At 43.7% G+C, this 17,496-nt stretch overlaps 1 protein-coding gene across 2 annotated transcripts in view; it reads right to left on the bottom strand.

The window, feature by feature from the left end:
- The window catches only part of ACSS3 (acyl-CoA synthetase short chain family member 3), a 1,235,137-nt gene that overhangs the window by 113,655 nt on the left and 1,103,986 nt on the right, over window positions 1–17,496 (bottom strand). For both annotated transcript variants that reach the window (XM_086919605.1, XM_086919608.1), the window contains exon 12: window positions 13,465–13,546. In XM_086919605.1, coding sequence (XP_086775731.1) covers window positions 13,465–13,546 — 82 coding nt within the window. The remainder of the gene's footprint in view (window positions 1–13,464; window positions 13,547–17,496) is intronic.

Genomic DNA, 17,496 nt, shown 5'->3' with positions numbered 1-17,496 from the left:
TATTTGTTGGGTATTGCAGTTTAAAGACTAAGGTCTAAATAAACATTGCTTTCGACTGACTGACTGACAGCATCAATATTGAGATCTGGGGCACATTTCAACTCAATCAATTTAATGAAGTTGCCTAATAAGGCTAAAGCATAGTTACATTGTTTAGGAAGTACTCTAAATGCCCCTAAGAAGTCAATTGCCAGTTTGCACCATAGTTGACGAGATGCCTAAACAGATATTAGTTGTGGTATTTTGCTCTTGTAATATTTATCACTTGTAAGACAAATTACAATTTCAATTTTGATCTCAAAGTCTTTGTCAATATCCGGCAAACAAAACACACCACAACATTTGCACCCTCAATAGAATCTTCTATTATAGATGAGGGAAGTGCCAAAAAGCCTCTATATTCAAGTAATATTTAGGTTGTGCCTTGACAGCGCTTGTGCTGTCTGGAAGATCTGTTGTATGTACTTTGTGGGATCTGGAGATCAGCCAAAAGACTTGTCTGCTTCCGCATTTGATTAGGGACTTTTTGTTTTCTGTTCAACTCCCTCCATTTAACTGGCTTGATAGAAAACGACCAGTAGAGGTCAGTAAAATATCACAATTGCTTTCTGCTTAGGGACTTTATTTATTTTCCTGTCAACTGCCTCTATTTAACTTTCTTGATAGAAAACAACCAGCAGAGGTCAGTAAAATACCAGAATCACTTTAGCTTTCCCTAGATTACAGGCCATAGAAACTTGTATTCAACGAGCACCTGTAGACAATAATATTTTTTTCAAATCTTGTATTTTCAATGATATGACCAAAGAAGGGGCTGATTTTATATTAAAAGCAGCGCTTTGGACACTACAATATACAGTTGATAGGTAGACTTTCTCTCCATGTGTTCCCATACCTGGTGTGTTCCACAGTTTGGTGCTTACTTTCCATCGATGTTAAAGAACAGTAGATGTTTCACCACCCACGTTAATGTGCTGCATCGCTAAATACATATAAGGTCCCATAGGCGAGACCGACTGCATTGCAAATGCTTACTAACATAGTCTCGCAATTCTAGCTGTAGATCCGTTCACAGCAGTGCCATTCATAATATTGATTAATGGTTGATGATCAGTATGTAAAACAAATTCCTTTCCCCAAATGAAAGATCAAAAATGATCAACTTCGTATATGTGATGTGTCTACTTTACGTGATATGCTCATCCTGACGATTTCTCCTTTTCTTTAGGTTGATGTTTTTGTTGTTTTGTCATTTTGTGTTTCTTTAATAAAAAGATTAGAAAAAAGAATTATCAACTACCCAGGTAAAGACTAAAAATTATTTCCAATTACTGAATATGGTTTGTCATGTTTCCTCAATACACATGATGCAAATCCTAGTGTAATTTCCTTTTATCCATTGAGGTGGCTAAGAATAGCTCCTAACCCTTTTTCAGGGGCATCAACAGTGAGGCACATTTTAAGATCAGCACAAAACCTTTGCAGACCAGGAGAAGAAGAAATGGTACTAATGACCCTTTTGAAAGCTCTCTTGTTGAGAAGTCAACCAAACGTATCAAGCAACTTTTTAAAACATTTCTCTTAACGGTAGAGTGCTAATCCTTGAATAAACTTGGTCTAATAATAATAATAATAAAGCCATTTTTAAAGCGCCTGGTTACACCTATGACGGTGTGTTAGGTTGGGCCATAGTGTAAACACACTCTAATCAGTTGTAATGTACACTAAATTGCTCCAATAGGTGGGTCCATTCCATCGAGAGTGGTTTTAAAGTTACCTGTATATCCTCCCGCTGTAGCGGCTCTCTTTCTGCTGAGGCTCAACGACTGACTTGCTCCCCCATGCTCCCTTCCTCAGTGGTGAACAGTATTTCCAGCACTGTGTGAGCAATCTTTTGGCCAATATTAGAGAATGATCTGCAAAGTGGCAAAATACCACTGCTTTTTTGGGGGGGGGGCCTTATTATACGAGCCAGCAATGCATTGAGGTCAATTGTCTCCCTAGTAGTGGGCAGTGGAACTCCATCCTCTAGTGATGTGTCATACAACTGCAGTAGCTCGGTACCCAACCGTGACGCGAACGTTGGGTAAAACTTGATGGCGAGCCCATCCGAGCCCGGTGTTTTATTATGGGTAACTTACTTTATAGCTCAGCGAATATCGGCCTAAGCAAGCGGGGCTGCCAAGTCTTTAACACTTGCATGAGGGGCAACAAGAAGTGAAATGGATGCAAGAAATTCATCAGTAGACTCTGATGAGGGCTGTGGGAGAGCCTCGAATAGATGCGTATAATAATCCTGGATCGCCCTATTGATCTCCAGCTGTGTGGTAACCAATGTCTGATCCCTAGTATGTACTGCCAGTATTGGTGTACGTGAAGGTTGTGGCCTTATTATACGAGCCAGCAATGCATTCAGGTCAATTAGCCTCAGGCGCTCCAGCAATTCCGCATATTTCACTCTATCCTTTTGAAGTTTCTGTTCTGCTCTTGCTTCTGCCTGGGTTGCCACTTCTAGCGAATGCAATGTTGCTTCCAATTCCATGACATCTCGTATGATGTCATGTCTGGCACCTACCACCTCCCCCATCGAGGCTCCCCGAATCATCACCTTAACGGCCTCCCACTGTATGGATCTTGTTGCGGCTGTACCCTTGTTGTCGGCAAAGTAAGAGGTGATTGACTTAGCATTAGTGTTTCTGAACACTGGGTCCTCTAATAATGAAGGCTGTAAGTGCCACATCGCGATCTGGTAGGGGACCCAGCCCCAATTAATTGTTAATTCAAGATGGTTAAGATCTGAGATGGTCTTACTTACATAAGTGGTAAGTGATATAGATGGGAGTAGGTCCAGAGTGGAGAGGAATCTATATAGGCTAGTGTGTAGACCATGGTGGTATCAAAAAAAGGAATATTCTCGCATGTTTTAGTGCTGGAGTTGCCATACATCAACTAGGTTCCACCTCTGCACCCACTGACGCAGGATCTTAGCCTGCTGTATCGATCCAGTACCCGGTAGTGGAGGGTAAGAACGATGAAGCTCCTTAACGCGGACTGCATTAAAATCCCCACCCAATAGCCATGGATATTGCATCCATTACAAAATGGCGTTTGATAGGCGAGCCAAAAAAACTGCCTGATCAGTGTTAGGTGCATAACCAAAGGGGATGATTGACGGAGTGTTGAACATTGCAAGCACTTCACCCTCAGTCAACTGATCTGGGTTTCTTTAATCCATCATCATTCTTTAGCTCACTCCGCCACCCCAGTTTAGTGTTGGGTGCATATACAGACCCCAGTACCACCCACCTCTCATCCAGCGTGGCCTATGATAACACATATCTGCCTTTGTCATCAATTTTACTATCGATCAGAGAGAATGGGAACCTGACGCGTACCCATACTGCAACCCCACGTGAAAAAGCAGAATAAGCAATCGAGTACAACTGACCCCTCCATCTTCTATGTAATTAAAGGGCTTCAGAGGGCATTAAGTGAGCTTCCTGCAGGTATATTATTTGAGCACGGCATCAGTGCAATTGGGACAATATCCAGTGCAGTTTGTGGATCGAGCCCATGCCCCATATGTTCCAAGTGACAATATTGTATGGATTAACCACAGATGCCTTTTATCATAAAACATGGATAACAGCGGCCCCACAACCTCCCAAAATACAAGCAACCATACCACCAGCAGGTTGAACAAATAAATGTTATCCTAATACTCGGTCAAACAAGTCAACTTCAGTCGACCAAACTGAAAGTTAAGCAGCAACATAGTGAACTGTAAAATAACAAGTGCTTCGCTTACGGGGTAGGCTACTAATGTGGAGGACGTGTCAGCTATATGTGGTAGGTGGTACAGCCCAGGATGAGCCAGGCCACGAGGGATTATAACGGCGCTTGCTGCCGTATTCCTAGGCTTTTATCACAATAGCAAAGTACTTTATGGGAAGCATGTCGAGACCCCACTTACTGGATCTAGACATCCCCAGGACCATTGTATATTACATTAAATTAGTGGAAGCCCTACACAACATTCTCAGCCCAACGGGTCATTACTTAGCTGTGTACATACTGAGGGAAACAATGCAATAATCCCCCCATGTCTGAGTCCGATGTTGCCTCCTCTGAGGCACTGGAGCTAATAGGTGGACAGACAGACTTCAAAGGAGACGCCGATCGGAGAGCCTCCTGACTGCCCTCCAACACCACCTGGGGAGATGGGGCACCAGCCATGGTGCTTTGTGTAGTTAATCCCTTTCTGCGAATGCGTGGTGGTCTCTGTGGTTTCTGTTGTGATTGCTCATGGCGGCCAGTGTCCAAGGTCTCATGGAAATTTCCGTCTAACTAGTCCCATACACTTTCAGGCGTGTCAAAAAAAGAAGTAACGCTGGTTATTAATGATTTTTACCTTGGCCCGGAACAGGAGAGCAAACGCAAGGCCAACTGCATGGATACGAATATTGACCTTCAGAAATGAGGAGCGTTGCCCTAGACTGTTGAAGTCTGTATAGTCTGGGAAGATTAAAACTTTTGCGTTGTTTAACTATAGGTGGCCCGCTGGCAAGGGCCGCTTGCAGCAAGTAATCTTGATCACTAAAGTTTAGTATCTTGGCAAGAATCGGTCGAGGATTTGCATCAGGAATAAGTTTTCTAGTGGGAACTAGATGGGCTTGTTCCACCATAAAGAGGTCTGACAGACCCGTGGGAGCTACTTTTGTTTTGAGCCAATCCTCAATAAACGTGGTCACTACGGAAACTCCGATTCCTCAGGAAGGCCACTATTCTAAGATTGTTCTGTCTGGCCCTTCCTTCTGCAACGTCCATGCGGGCCTGAAGGGTTTCTATTTGCTGGCGTAATTGTAGGAGATGCACATCATGTTCTCTTACCTTTGGTGCCATTGAGTTCAGTGTCTGTTCAGAGGCCTTGACCTTATCAGATAGTTTTCTGTGGTCCTCCTTCAGCAAATTAAGTTCTGCAGAGATAGTACACAGCTGTTGCGCAATAGCTGACATAGATTCTCGTATTTCCTGTAATATCATGTCTAGTTTGTCGGGGGTTGGGGACCGATTCTACCCAGCAGAAAGTGCATGGAGAAGGCGGCGATCAGGATCCAGCCCTCCCTGATGCCGCAGCTGCTGTTGCCTTCGTACGCCCCATTGTTAATGGCAAAGCAAACATAGAGGGTAATGAGCAGGAGATGGAGATTCCACCACCTATGCACAAGGGACTTGAAGTCGTATTGTAGGTCTTCAAGGCCGTCTGTAGTATGGTAATCCAAAAGAGAGGTGTGTAGTCATGAAAGAGTGTGCTGTTCTGTAACCATGTAACAAGCGAGGGTGTGGACAGATGAATTACACTAGGCTGAAGAAATTCCCATCAGCCCACCATTGTGGCGGAGTCTCATCATATGGGATACGGATAGTAGATCCAGGTCTCGCCCAACCTCATCTGATGATGGTGTGAGGATGGATAACCGAGGTTACCTTCTGGCCACAGTGTATTTTGAGTGGTGCTGATAGTAGTGCAGTGCTCAGTGAGAAAAAGTGGGTGAAATTAAAATTAGCTACTAGTGCAGAAAATATGTTTATTAGGAACTGCGCTAGTGTTAAGAGTAAAAACGCCTCATAGTTTGAAAAAATAACTATACTTTGGCGCTGTGCAGTATGGTCGACATGTTTCAGCTTGACGGAGTTAGGATCTCCAGCTTTCTTCAGGACCGTGATGGAAAAAAGCTACTGCAAAGTGAGCAATTAGACAGTGTAGTTGTAAATGTACATTCTCCTACCAGAAATTTGGAGCCCCAATATTAGCTGGTGAGAAGTAGAATGACACGTCCTATTCCCAGCGTTTTGTGGGAAGTGACCTCACCTCACCCGGCACCCGCTCGGGAAAATGAGGCCCCGCTCTGTCCGTCGGTACCTTGATCAACTTCCGAATGGGAGTGGAAGTCTGTAGTAGGGTCCACACAGCCGGCAACAGAGGGTATCAGCAGCAGGCGCCACCCCGCCCTCGTCACCGGGAACACAACTGGGGGAGGGTCATCGGCTCCAGCCGTGAGGCCTACAGACACCTGGTCGCCTCTAATTGCTCTGGCTATGGCAGTGGGGGTAAGGCCCTATCCACCCCTCTGCCCACCCTCCACCCCACCCACGACTTGGCGGGGAAGGAGGAGAAAAGTCTAGGCGAGCCAGCCGCAGCACAGGCCAAGAGCAGAGCCCGCTACTTCACATGCCTCACCAATGTCAATGGGCCCAGGACCTGACAGGAGGGCTCCGCACCTGCAGCCACACCTGCGTCAGACGCACACCGCACTCCGGTGTTTATTCCAGCATCAGCAGCAACTTGGTCCCCTGGCCCGCTTCCGGGATGGCAGGTATTGTAGGGTATTTAACGGTTCTCATCCGAGGCCTGGAGCTCGTCGTTTATGCGATGACCATCTTGGGCTGCTAGCCAATACTATCCAATTTTAATTTGATTTAAAGAGCTACTCTTTAGAATTTACCCATATTATTTAAAAAAACTTTGAGAAATCTTCCTGGGATTCTTCAGTATAGGTTTCAAGAATATGTGTGCTCGACTGGTCATCAATGTGCATAAATGACTCCTCTTTATCATTTCCATTATTGCATTATCTTCAAGTATAGCTAATAATTGTTCTTAAGTACCAGGTTTAAGAGTACGTTTAAATTTTCCTTTGTGCAGTCACCCAAATTGCTATTTATTTTCCCGCTATATAATTTTTTCCTTCAATTCCTTTGTCATTCAAAATTATTTGAGAGGGGAAACTATCCCAACATATTCAATTTCTGTCCGCGTATGCACTAGAATCTACATTGTTGGGATAAAGATTGATACCATGTGGTCATTTGTGATAAATATAGTATATTTCATAAGACAGTAACTTTGGAACCTGAAACCAAACGTAATTTTAGCTGTGCACCATCAATTTGCATATCACTATAAGGGTCATAGGCTTTTTTAATTCTAATAATTTTCCTGAACTCTTTATCAAACGATATGGTAATAGGCTAATCGCTGTTGAATTCATCCTTGAGATTTTCAAATTCACAGAGTGCTGCTAAGATTTGCATTGCATCAATAATGTACAAAACTATTAACTCTGAAGCATGTTGTTCCATTGCGAACAGCATGCATCTGTACACAACAATACGTGGTTGAGTATCAAATTGTATCTCAAAACGTTTAGTGACTTGTTGTACTTCATCTAAAGCATTATCACCAAATCATACATGAGCTCCATCTTGCGTTGTAGGAAGCACAGGAAGATGTTTAAAGATGGCTTAACCTACAAATCCTAAATGATGAACCAGTAAAATCTTTTTTCTAATCAGAATGACATTTTAAACCATGAATTCCTCTAAGCTTGTTGTTGAAAGCATAAATCCATATGCTCCATTTTAATTGTGGCTCTCCTGGTTCCACCAAAATAGGAGGAGGTCGATTGACATTTCTCTCCATGACATATTTAAAGTATGTAACCTGATGTATGGTGGAAGCCTAAAGGATAGCGCAGCTGTTGGGTTGCAAAGGCATGCTGCCGACTTTCTGAAAATGAGAATAGCTAAATTCTTCCACCAGAAATTAGAGTTATGGCCTAGTATTCCTTTGTTTCCCTTATTCTTTTGATGCATAAAAGGTAAGAGAAAAGTAAGCAGCAGGATACTCAGATGTTACATTCGCAGTATATTCACTTCATGTACAAATTCACTTCATGTACAGTAGTAATAAGTCAAATGTATTGTTAAACAGCCTGTCCTTTATGAGAAAGCACAGGGATGACACGCAGAATAAAAACGTGTATATTTCAGTATATTTTCTGAAATGAACCACTGGGAGGCGAGCGTGTGGTCTGTAAAGATGCGTGCATACAGCGAGAATAAATTGTCAAGACGTTTACCCTATGAAAGGCAGGAATGGAAAAAGATGGGCAATTAGACAACGTAGGAGGGCGGGTTTAATTTTCCACGCAACGCTATGTGTTTACCCCAGCAGACGATGGACAGGAGCAATGCTACACAAACAAAGTAAATACTTGAACCCAATTTTAAGCCCCAGCCAAACGGAGAGCAAGATTCACTCACTGTAATGTTGCCCACTATGGAGATTCGGTGAGCAGCAGAACAGAAGCGTAGGCTTCAATGTCATTTGGATTTGCAGAAAAATAGGTGTGGTTATAGATAGATCATCGCCAAATTATGAAGTGACAGACATACGAACAGAGACTAATTGAGCTAAGTTGAAAGGTTGTTCTCTCCTGGCCAGCTGCCATCCCATGGCACAGCTCTAACTTCCTCGCAGGCCAGTAGCTGTATTTGTCAACAGCGCGAGTGGCTTTACGGTATATGGAGAGCAGGCTCGCGCTGTTGGGACGACCCATCATGATAAATGTGGACCATTGTGATAAAAACCAGGATACGAGACAACGCAACACTGATAGTGCTCTTGCAACTCGTATATCACTAAAAAACACTGACCTTTGAGAATGTAACTGATGCTCAGGTCGTGGTGCTAAGACCTCAGGTATTTGTCATCGTTTCTGACTGTGAAAGCTTGTAGCATAATATTCCTCCAAATCCTGGTAAGAGGATTGGTTTCCAGAAGTTTGAAAGAAGGAAAGTGGTTTAAAACACTTTCGGAAGAGGGCCAGGAGCTTACATTGGTCTCTCATTGTTGCCTGGACCTTCTGTACGTATAATTAACTCAGTGGTTTCACTGTCAAGACAGGAATCTGCACTTTTCTCAGACGCTTTTCTCAGACGCTTTTCTCAGACGCATTTCCATCTACCCAATTAGTTTGATTTCTGCTCACACAATGTATGTTTCATTACTTCCCGTCATGGATTATGAGTCCCCTGTAACCGTTTTCTTAGCAAGATACTGGATTACTGTACCAGTGAGCCATAAAGATTATTTTTTTTTTTGCATGACAGATAAATATGTTCTTTGAGACAAATAAACATTATTTAAGTATCACATTTGGCCTGAGAATGTGACTGTTTTTCCAGTTCACAGAGATGCTACCAGACTTTTTTTTTTAGTAATTCTGGGGCATATTACCAAAAAGTTGCGATATTTATCCCTAAATAGGCTTAGCAACCATTTTTTTATCGCCGAGCATCGCCGGAATTTTTCGCTGAGATAACGTGCTATTAGCAACGTTTATCTTCAAAGCGATACATTTTCCGGCGATAGCGGCGAAATGCGTGAATATCGCTGAGAATACAGCAATATTCACGCATTAGCGACAAAATGCTCTTAGCTATGTTATCCACCTCCCATTGGATAACATGGCTAAGAACTGGTCTGTGCAGGTGTTAGTATTCGGAGATATTTGCACTTAGCGTGAATATTCCATTGCTACGCCTGCCTTGCTAATAGCCGATAGCGATGCTAGCAACTATTTTCAGTCGCTAACAGTTTGGGTACGCCCACTTTGCATGTCATTAGCGATAAATATCGCTAACATGCAAAGCGGGCTCCAAATCACTCGCTATCATCTAAAAGCTGTTGCTAACTGCTGTTAGCGACAGCTTGCTAATAGGGCGATAGAATTTTTGCTGCTTAACGGCCGCTAAAGCGGCGAAAAATTCCCTATCGCCACCCTTCATAATATGCCCCTCTATGTCAGAAATTCTCAGAACATGTTATTCAAAGATTTCATAATGAAGATCTTAGTGATCTAAGTGATTTGGCCAGAGCACCCAGACCCAATTTCAACTGGATGGCTTAGATCACAATTAAAAAACGCTGCAATAATGCCAGCTTCAGTTATTTTTCTTCAACTTTACCAAATGGTGGTTGGTTTCCTGGAGGCAACATGGGAATGATATTCACTAAATTAATTAGATGTTCAACGGCAATGCCCCTATATATTTTGGTGAAAATATTAATTGCAGATGCTCAAAAACATGATGTGTCTCAGTAGGCAGAATAATTCAAGAACCTGAAAATAGAATCCCGGAATAGTGAGGAACTACAGCTATCCCATGCTTGCTTCACCCAATGGACCAAATATTTATAATTTATTATAATTTTCTTTCTCCACAAATATTTATCTGCATCTTGGCAATACCACTACTAATCTCACACCACTAGCCTTTATAATAACGTTCAATGGCGTCAATTGTCTTTGTATCACCAACTGTTATGCCCTCTAATACTGACAGGTCACCTCTCCATGTCGAGAAACAACTTTAAACTGAAATTATTTAAACGCTCCTAAGCAAGTGGTATGATCTGTTTTGTCCTTCACTTCAGTTCCCCACTGAATTTTCATCCAAGTCTAACTTTGGGTGAGCGGAAATAGGCCGCTGTATTTAATGGGACAGTGTGTGGGAAATATCATAGATATGGACTTATTGAGTATCCTCAGATCAAGTCAGTAGGTGATATTCACCTAAAGTGATGTGTGTTTTCAGGATGATGAAATACTTTCACACTAAATAGGTGTTAGACTTGGCATCTTTTGGGGTGTTTCCCCTGAGTTTTTGCTTTCTGGCCTCCCGGTGTTGACTCTGTTTTTGCTTGTGTAGTGTTTCTGTGCACTTTTCTCACTGCTGATCACACAGTGCAAGTGCTCCTGTGGTAAATTGTGTTATGGATTGGTGTTTCCATGATTGAGTTTTTGATTTACTTGTTAGTCCCTAGTAAAGTGCACTGAGTGTGCCAGGGCTTGTAAATCAAATACTACTAGTGGGATGCAGCACTGATTGTGTTACCCACTTAAGTAGCCTTAAAAAGGTACCTCAGACCTGCCATTGCAGATTCTGCACACAGTTTGTAACTGCCATGTCGACTTGGCTAGTGTACACACTTGCCAGTGACTAACCTTCCCTTTTCTTACATGTCAGGCACCCCTAAGGTAGGCCCAAGGTACAGGGTGCAGTGTATGTGAAAGGTAGGACATTCCCTGGTGTGTGTGGCATGTCCTGATAGTGAATAACAGCCCATTTCGTTTTCACTATTGCAAGGCCACCTGTTCCCCAAAGTACAGAATGGGCAGTTTGGTTATGACATCTTATAATCCTAACTGACCCAGGGAACATGGTAGAAGAACGAATTTGGTATGCCTGTACTCAGAATCTAATGATGCATCTTTAAGTGAAGGTGATTTTTACATTCTGGGTTTGAAAATACCACTTTTAGAAAGTAGGAATTTTCTTGATTCGTCATCCTGTGTGCCTCTGCTGGACTGTGGATTGCCTGTCTGGGTTTTGTATGACAGAAGGCTGGGAAGCCAGAGGGGTTCCAGATAGTCTAGGTAGGTCAAAAAAGGACTGAATAGACCTGGGCTGCAATGGGGGAAGGAGATTTCCTTGCACCTCAAAGGGCCGGGTCTGCCTCTGACAATGCTGCCTCCACCTCCTGCCAGAAAATCACACCAGTGAAGTCCGAACTGTTTCTGGCCGGGCACAGACACCCTCTGCCAGCCAGATCAAAGGTTGTTTGTGTACAAGTACTGGGGCCCAGACCCTTGAACTGTAGAACTCTTTTGGATCAAGAAGACTGCCAAGAAGAAGAGCTGGAGAAGCTGCGGGAGGAGGAACTACCACTTTGCTGTGTGCTTTGCTGTGTTGGCCTGCAGTGGCTGCATCTGTCTCGGGCAGTGAAAGGACTGGACTGAACTTTCTGCAATTTACTTTTGCGAGTTTCTCCAAGGGCTTGAGGTAGAGCTTGGCCCCTGTTCAAGAAGTCTCAGGAACAGCAAAGACTTCAAGCTCTTCTGCCCTCAGCACTCCGAACTGTGTGTTTTGTGCTTCAACAGAAGGAAAGCAACTCAACGATGTTGACTACGCCCCTGACGACTCCGTGTCCTGACGGCTCCGGAGAGGACACTGCTGCAACGCGACCTTAGTCTCACCGACAACGCCTGCTGACGCCGCCACGAGCCGCTGCTCACACTGCGACCGGTGGGTACCGCACTCCGCACTGCCTCGCTTCACACCAAAGCCGGGCCACCGCAGAGAGCACGGCCGTAATGCTGCACCGTGACCATGGTCTCACCAACGCCGCCTGCTGACGCCGCCACCGAGCCGCTGGTCGCACCGCGACCTGTGGGCACCGCACTCTGTACTGCCTCACTTCACAACACCTTGGTATCCCCAATGACGCCACTCCACGCCAAAATCAACGCCGCTGCTTGCACCATGGTTCGAGGGCACTGCTCATAAAGTTACACGGCGCACCGCCCTTAACCCGCACCGCAGCCTTGGCCTACCGACAACGGCACCATCGACTCCCGTTTGTCAGCCAACACAGCGCTTCAGCAACAACGACTCCGCTGCTTGCACCGTGACCTGCCAGTACCATGATGAGCATTGCCTTCACCTCGCACTGCGACCCTGGTTTCACCGACGCCGCCATCTGACGCCGCCATCTGACGCCGCCACAGAGCTGCTACCTGAGAGCACCGCAAGCTGCACCGATGCACTTCGGGCCGCAGCACCCGATGCCTGCCGACGCCAGTTCTCCTGATCCCAACAGAAAGGCGCTCGACCTGCAACACGAGTGACTTCAAGGGCCTCAGCGCCCTGCATCTCTAACAGGAACTGTTTGCGGGTCTTCCCGACACCATAGCTGGTCCGCGACCAGCCTGAATTGTTTGGATTTGTTTGCTCACGATGCAGTGATAACCCTGGACGGAGCTATCGACATCAAGGAACTGTTTTTAAAGCGTATTTTGATAACTGTAGATTTTTAAGTACTGTATTGTGAAATCTTATCGTTTTTGGTCTTGTATACCATTGTATATAAAAATATTGGCAATTTTTCTTAACTGGTTGGTGTCCTTTTGTAGTGCTTACACTGCATTACTGTTGGTTAGGTGCAAATGCTTTACACACTGCCTCTAAGATAAGCCTGACTGGTCGTGCCAAGCTACCAAAGGGGTGAGCAGGGGTTATTTTAGGAGTGTAACTCCCTTATCCTGACTAGAAAGAAGCGTCCCTACTTGGACAACTAGGACCCCCATTTCTAACAATAGGTCAGCACATATTTTATAACCTGTTCAATTTCCAAAATCAAGGAGGAAGACACAGTAAGATGAATCAAGGTGAGTCGCACTTGCACAAGCAGGCAAAATGGATTGACATGGAGATGGACAGATGGATGGACGAGTGAATGGACAGTCGGTGGATGCGCTGACACTGACATGCTAACGACAACCAAGTAAACATTCAAGCACAAACACACAGTATATAGCCCTGTAAAGTGGATTCTCTGCAAAAGGCACTGGATTGCTTCAATTGTTTTGTTGTATGTGATCTGAATGGAAATAACATTGCAAATGATTTTGAATGTAAACATTACGCTTTCCAGACATAAAAGGTTAACATAATATGCACTGAAATCACTTTCATGTTTATTGTCAGAGGGGAATTTGAGCATAGAAAAAAGGAGATGGGTATACATTTAAAAATAATTTAATGTTACTATCTTACTGGGAATTTCCTGAAATATAATTCCTCGAACATCTCCTGATTTTTCCAGAGGGAAGAGAATGCCCCAGGAGGCAAAGGTAACCTAAATTAAAAAAAAGACCAACGAGCATATTATTCATAAAATCATATACATTCGTAAAAATCAGTACATTTCAACGCCTAGCATCATGTTAGTAGAATAATCAACATTCCTGGTATGACGTGTTTTGAAGTTAAGTACGCGCTTACTAAAATTCAATAGTGATTTGTTGAAGCCAAATAGTGCCACAAATTTGTAACCGCTATTTAATAACCATGAACCACAGATGAATGTTGATTTACATTTCCGGAACGTTTTCCTTCCTCTTACTGCTATTTATTCTTTACTTCAAACAATTTTACGGTACCTCTCATAAGCTAATAGTTTCCATTTCAAAGCACTTCTTGAGATTTGTGAAATATGAAAATGGGAGAATCTGCTTTGGCTGTGGCTTTTCGATTATTTTATAAAAGTATAAAAGAGGTCTGTGGACCTCTTTTATACCTTTAGTTAGGCCTCACTCACTGTACGTGTTGGTTGAAATGGGCCTTATTTTACCCATACGGTTTAGCCCAGTGAGTAAAGAAGTAAATATACATGAAGTCAGGACACTAGTCTGATGGCATGCGGTGAAAAATATTAATTCCAGTCTTGTAATTTACCTGTAGAAGCATCTCTCGTCGAAGTTCGTATAATCTTGCGACTGTTTACGATTTCAGTGCCCACCGTCCAGTCATATATTCACAGCGACAGAATCTACTGGGGCTGCTGACTAGAGCTGAGCCGACTGTGAGGGGGGAGACGGTCTGCAGAAGAGTGAGACGAGAAGCTTGGAGTTTGGCAAGGTCTTGCAAGAGAAGGACCCTGTGACTACCGGTCGGAATGCCAGCTTGCTTCGGTGAATTCATCGGCTTTGTCCCATGGAGATCACCAAACAGCAACATTACAAGGAGGCCTGGATCGCTGGAGCCAGTCCTGGAGACTGGAAGGTACACCACTGGAGGGCTAGCCTACACATCTGACAGTCATCAACTTCACGAGAGAGAGAGAGCCTTCTGCACCCAGGGAACTGACTTCACCCCAGCCCCCTCACCCACTATGAACAGCGTTGAAATCAGGCTCTGGAGTGGATATTCTTAATGTGCTGCTGCCCACCACTGGTTTCCCGGTGTAATTAATATTCTATCAGATCCATTCACCTGACTAGTTTATAGTGAAAGAAATGCTATAAAAATGGCTCTTTATTGTTGCCTTCCTGCACTTTTGTTTAATACTTAACCTGCCTGTAGCCTAACGCATTAAACCTGATGTATTCCTCTACAAAAGTACTTTTTTCGTTTTCCACTCTTAGTTTTTTGTTCACTCTTGTTGCGTTTTACGTATGAAATGTTTTGTTAATGAAAGTATGTTTATATTCATCATGCCCTTCCGTGGTAGTGTGTGAGTGATGTTACTCACATACCTCACAGATTTGTGTCGGCGGATTGTTCAGCTGCTCAGGCCAAGTACAGAATGTTAGTTGAGGTCAGTCTTTCTTTAACCTCATTTTCTCTGTAGGTCGTTTTCTTCAGTCAGTGTAAGAGCTGAGCCACAGATGATATGAAGGCCATGACCTCTCTCAAGCCTACCAAATCCGACGTGCAACAACAGAAACAGTTATTTCCTACACATGATCATATCTGAAATAATCGCAGACATCCCCGATTAGAGCTAATTGCTGCTCTTGTATTTCATGCTCTGGGGGGGGGAGTCACTGACACAGCCTCGCTATTATATCAAGCTTAGTTGTTTGACTACCTTATTTATTGTAGAACCTTTTTAGTTTCAAGTTCATAGCTAAAATCATGCTAATTGACAGCCACTTAAACTGCTCAACTGCGCCTCTTTACTTAGCCATAGGATTCTTCTGTCTGGCTGAGCGCCAAAATACAAACCTGATACAAAACGACCCTTGGCAATGTTGGTCACCGGGCTTACCAGTAATATTTAGCTCACTGTGTTCATTATTGCAACATAATTTCAATGCCAACGGGGTGCAGATTAATTTGTCAGGTGTGGACTTCAGTGCTTTGGTAATTATAGTACTGTTGTCTACTGACCCCTCATCAAATAAATGTCTTCTTTTATCCTCAAGTTTGATATTCACTCACTTTGAATTCATTGCTTATGTATATTTTGGTATTTATGTAGCACAAACTTAGCCAGGAAGCAATAGAGCGCTGTATTTTACATTGGAGCTGGGAGTGCGGGGGGCTGAGAGACGATCTAGATTGTGTACATCAAGTGGGGATTATACAAATAAAGTTCACACATTTAGGCACAGGGAGATTAAGGGCCAGATGTATGAGCTAGAATTGCATGGGCAAATGGGTTTGCGACCCGTTTGCACATGCAATTGCAGTCTGGGCCATGTACAATTCATAAATAGCGAGTCGCAATTCATTTGCGACTCGCTAATTAGGAATTGCGAGTCACAATTAGGAAAGGGGTGTTCCCTTCTTAATTGCTTTCACAACCCAATGTACGAATATTTTGTGACCGCAATTGCGGTTGCAAAACACTTGCAAATTACCACCCTCTTCAAGAGGGTGGTAAAGCAGTCGCAATTTGGAAGAGGTCACCAGGAGACCCCTTCCACTTTGTGACTGTCTAAAAAAATTTTTTAAGGGCAGGCAGTGGTCCCAGGGACGACTACCTACCCTTAAAAAAATGTAACAAAAACGTCTCATTTAAATTTTTGGAATGCATCCCGTTTTCCTTTAACGAAAATGGGCTGCATTAAAAAGAAAACTGCTTTATTTAAAAGCAGTCCCTGAATGGTGGTCTGCTGAGTCCAGCAGGCCACCTTACCTGGGAGGGCCTTGTCATTGCCAATGGGCTCGCAAATTTCGAGAGGCTCATTAATATTAATGAGCCTCGCAATTTGAGACCCCATTGGGAATCACAAACAGTGGTCAAAACATTGTTGTACATGCAAAATAGCTCCTCACAAATTGCAAGTTGCAAAAGACTCGCATTTTGTGAGGCGCTATTTTACGCGTCGTACATCTGGCCCCTAGTGATTTGCCCAGAATCACACCAGGCTGAGGTAAGCACCAAGACCAGAATTTGAACTCGAGTCCCCAGGTTTTCCAAAGTCTGCAGCTCTAGCCACTATGCCACATCCCACCAGTTCCCTTATAACTGCCTTGCGGGTGTCCCTGTTTTTTCGACATGACGCACTAGATCTTTCCTTCTGTTTGCAAACCATTACTAATCGATTCTCTTTCCCACAGCCATTGCGTAGCTGTCAATAGCGGGCCACTTCCTTTTCTCTGTAGACATTACTTTGTGGTCTTCTAGCTTGCGTTTCGGCTTACTTTTCACACTAAGCACAGATTCATTTTGTGCTATTTCTGCCTCCATGAAGACAGCTTGTCTGTCAGCTCTTTCTTACACTCTAGAAGCCATTATTTATGTATTTTATTTTTTATTTATAAAGTTTTATATAGCGCTTGCTAGACCCATGGGTATCAGAGCGCTTTACATACACAAAGGAAAAATAAAATTGCATAACACCCAAGACATGAGGATGCCTGAAGGTAAAAACAAAGACAAAATACTTAAGTATCCAATGAGGGAGAAAGACACAGGTGGTTTACACCGTCAGATAATCACCATCCTTGCAGGTCAGAGAGAGGGGGGAGTCCATTTAGGCTATCGATGCCTAGATTGGTTGACTTGTTTGGTAAAGTATTGGTTGAGGAGAAGGATTTTCAGGTCCTTTTTGAAGCATGAGAAGGAGGGGATGCATCTGAGGTCGATAGGGAGTGCGTTCCACATCCTGGGTATGTTACCAGAGAAGGAACGGCACTGGGTTGTTTTCGTTTTCAGTTTCGGAGGGAAGAGAACAAGTGAGTTTGTGCTTCTCAGAGTTCTGGATTTTCCCGCTTTTACTAGTTTGCGGTTTAGGTAGTTGGGGGGTTGGGCGTGAAGGGCCTTGCCTGTGATGCAGACCAGTTTGAAAATACATC

The sequence above is a fragment of the Lissotriton vulgaris genome, chromosome 1_1, assembly GCF_964263255.1.
Source record: "Lissotriton vulgaris chromosome 1_1, aLisVul1.2, whole genome shotgun sequence".
NCBI lineage: Eukaryota > Metazoa > Chordata > Amphibia > Caudata > Salamandridae > Lissotriton > Lissotriton vulgaris.
Note: the sequence above shows the minus strand (reverse complement) of the source record. Positions and strands in the feature narration are given on the sequence as shown.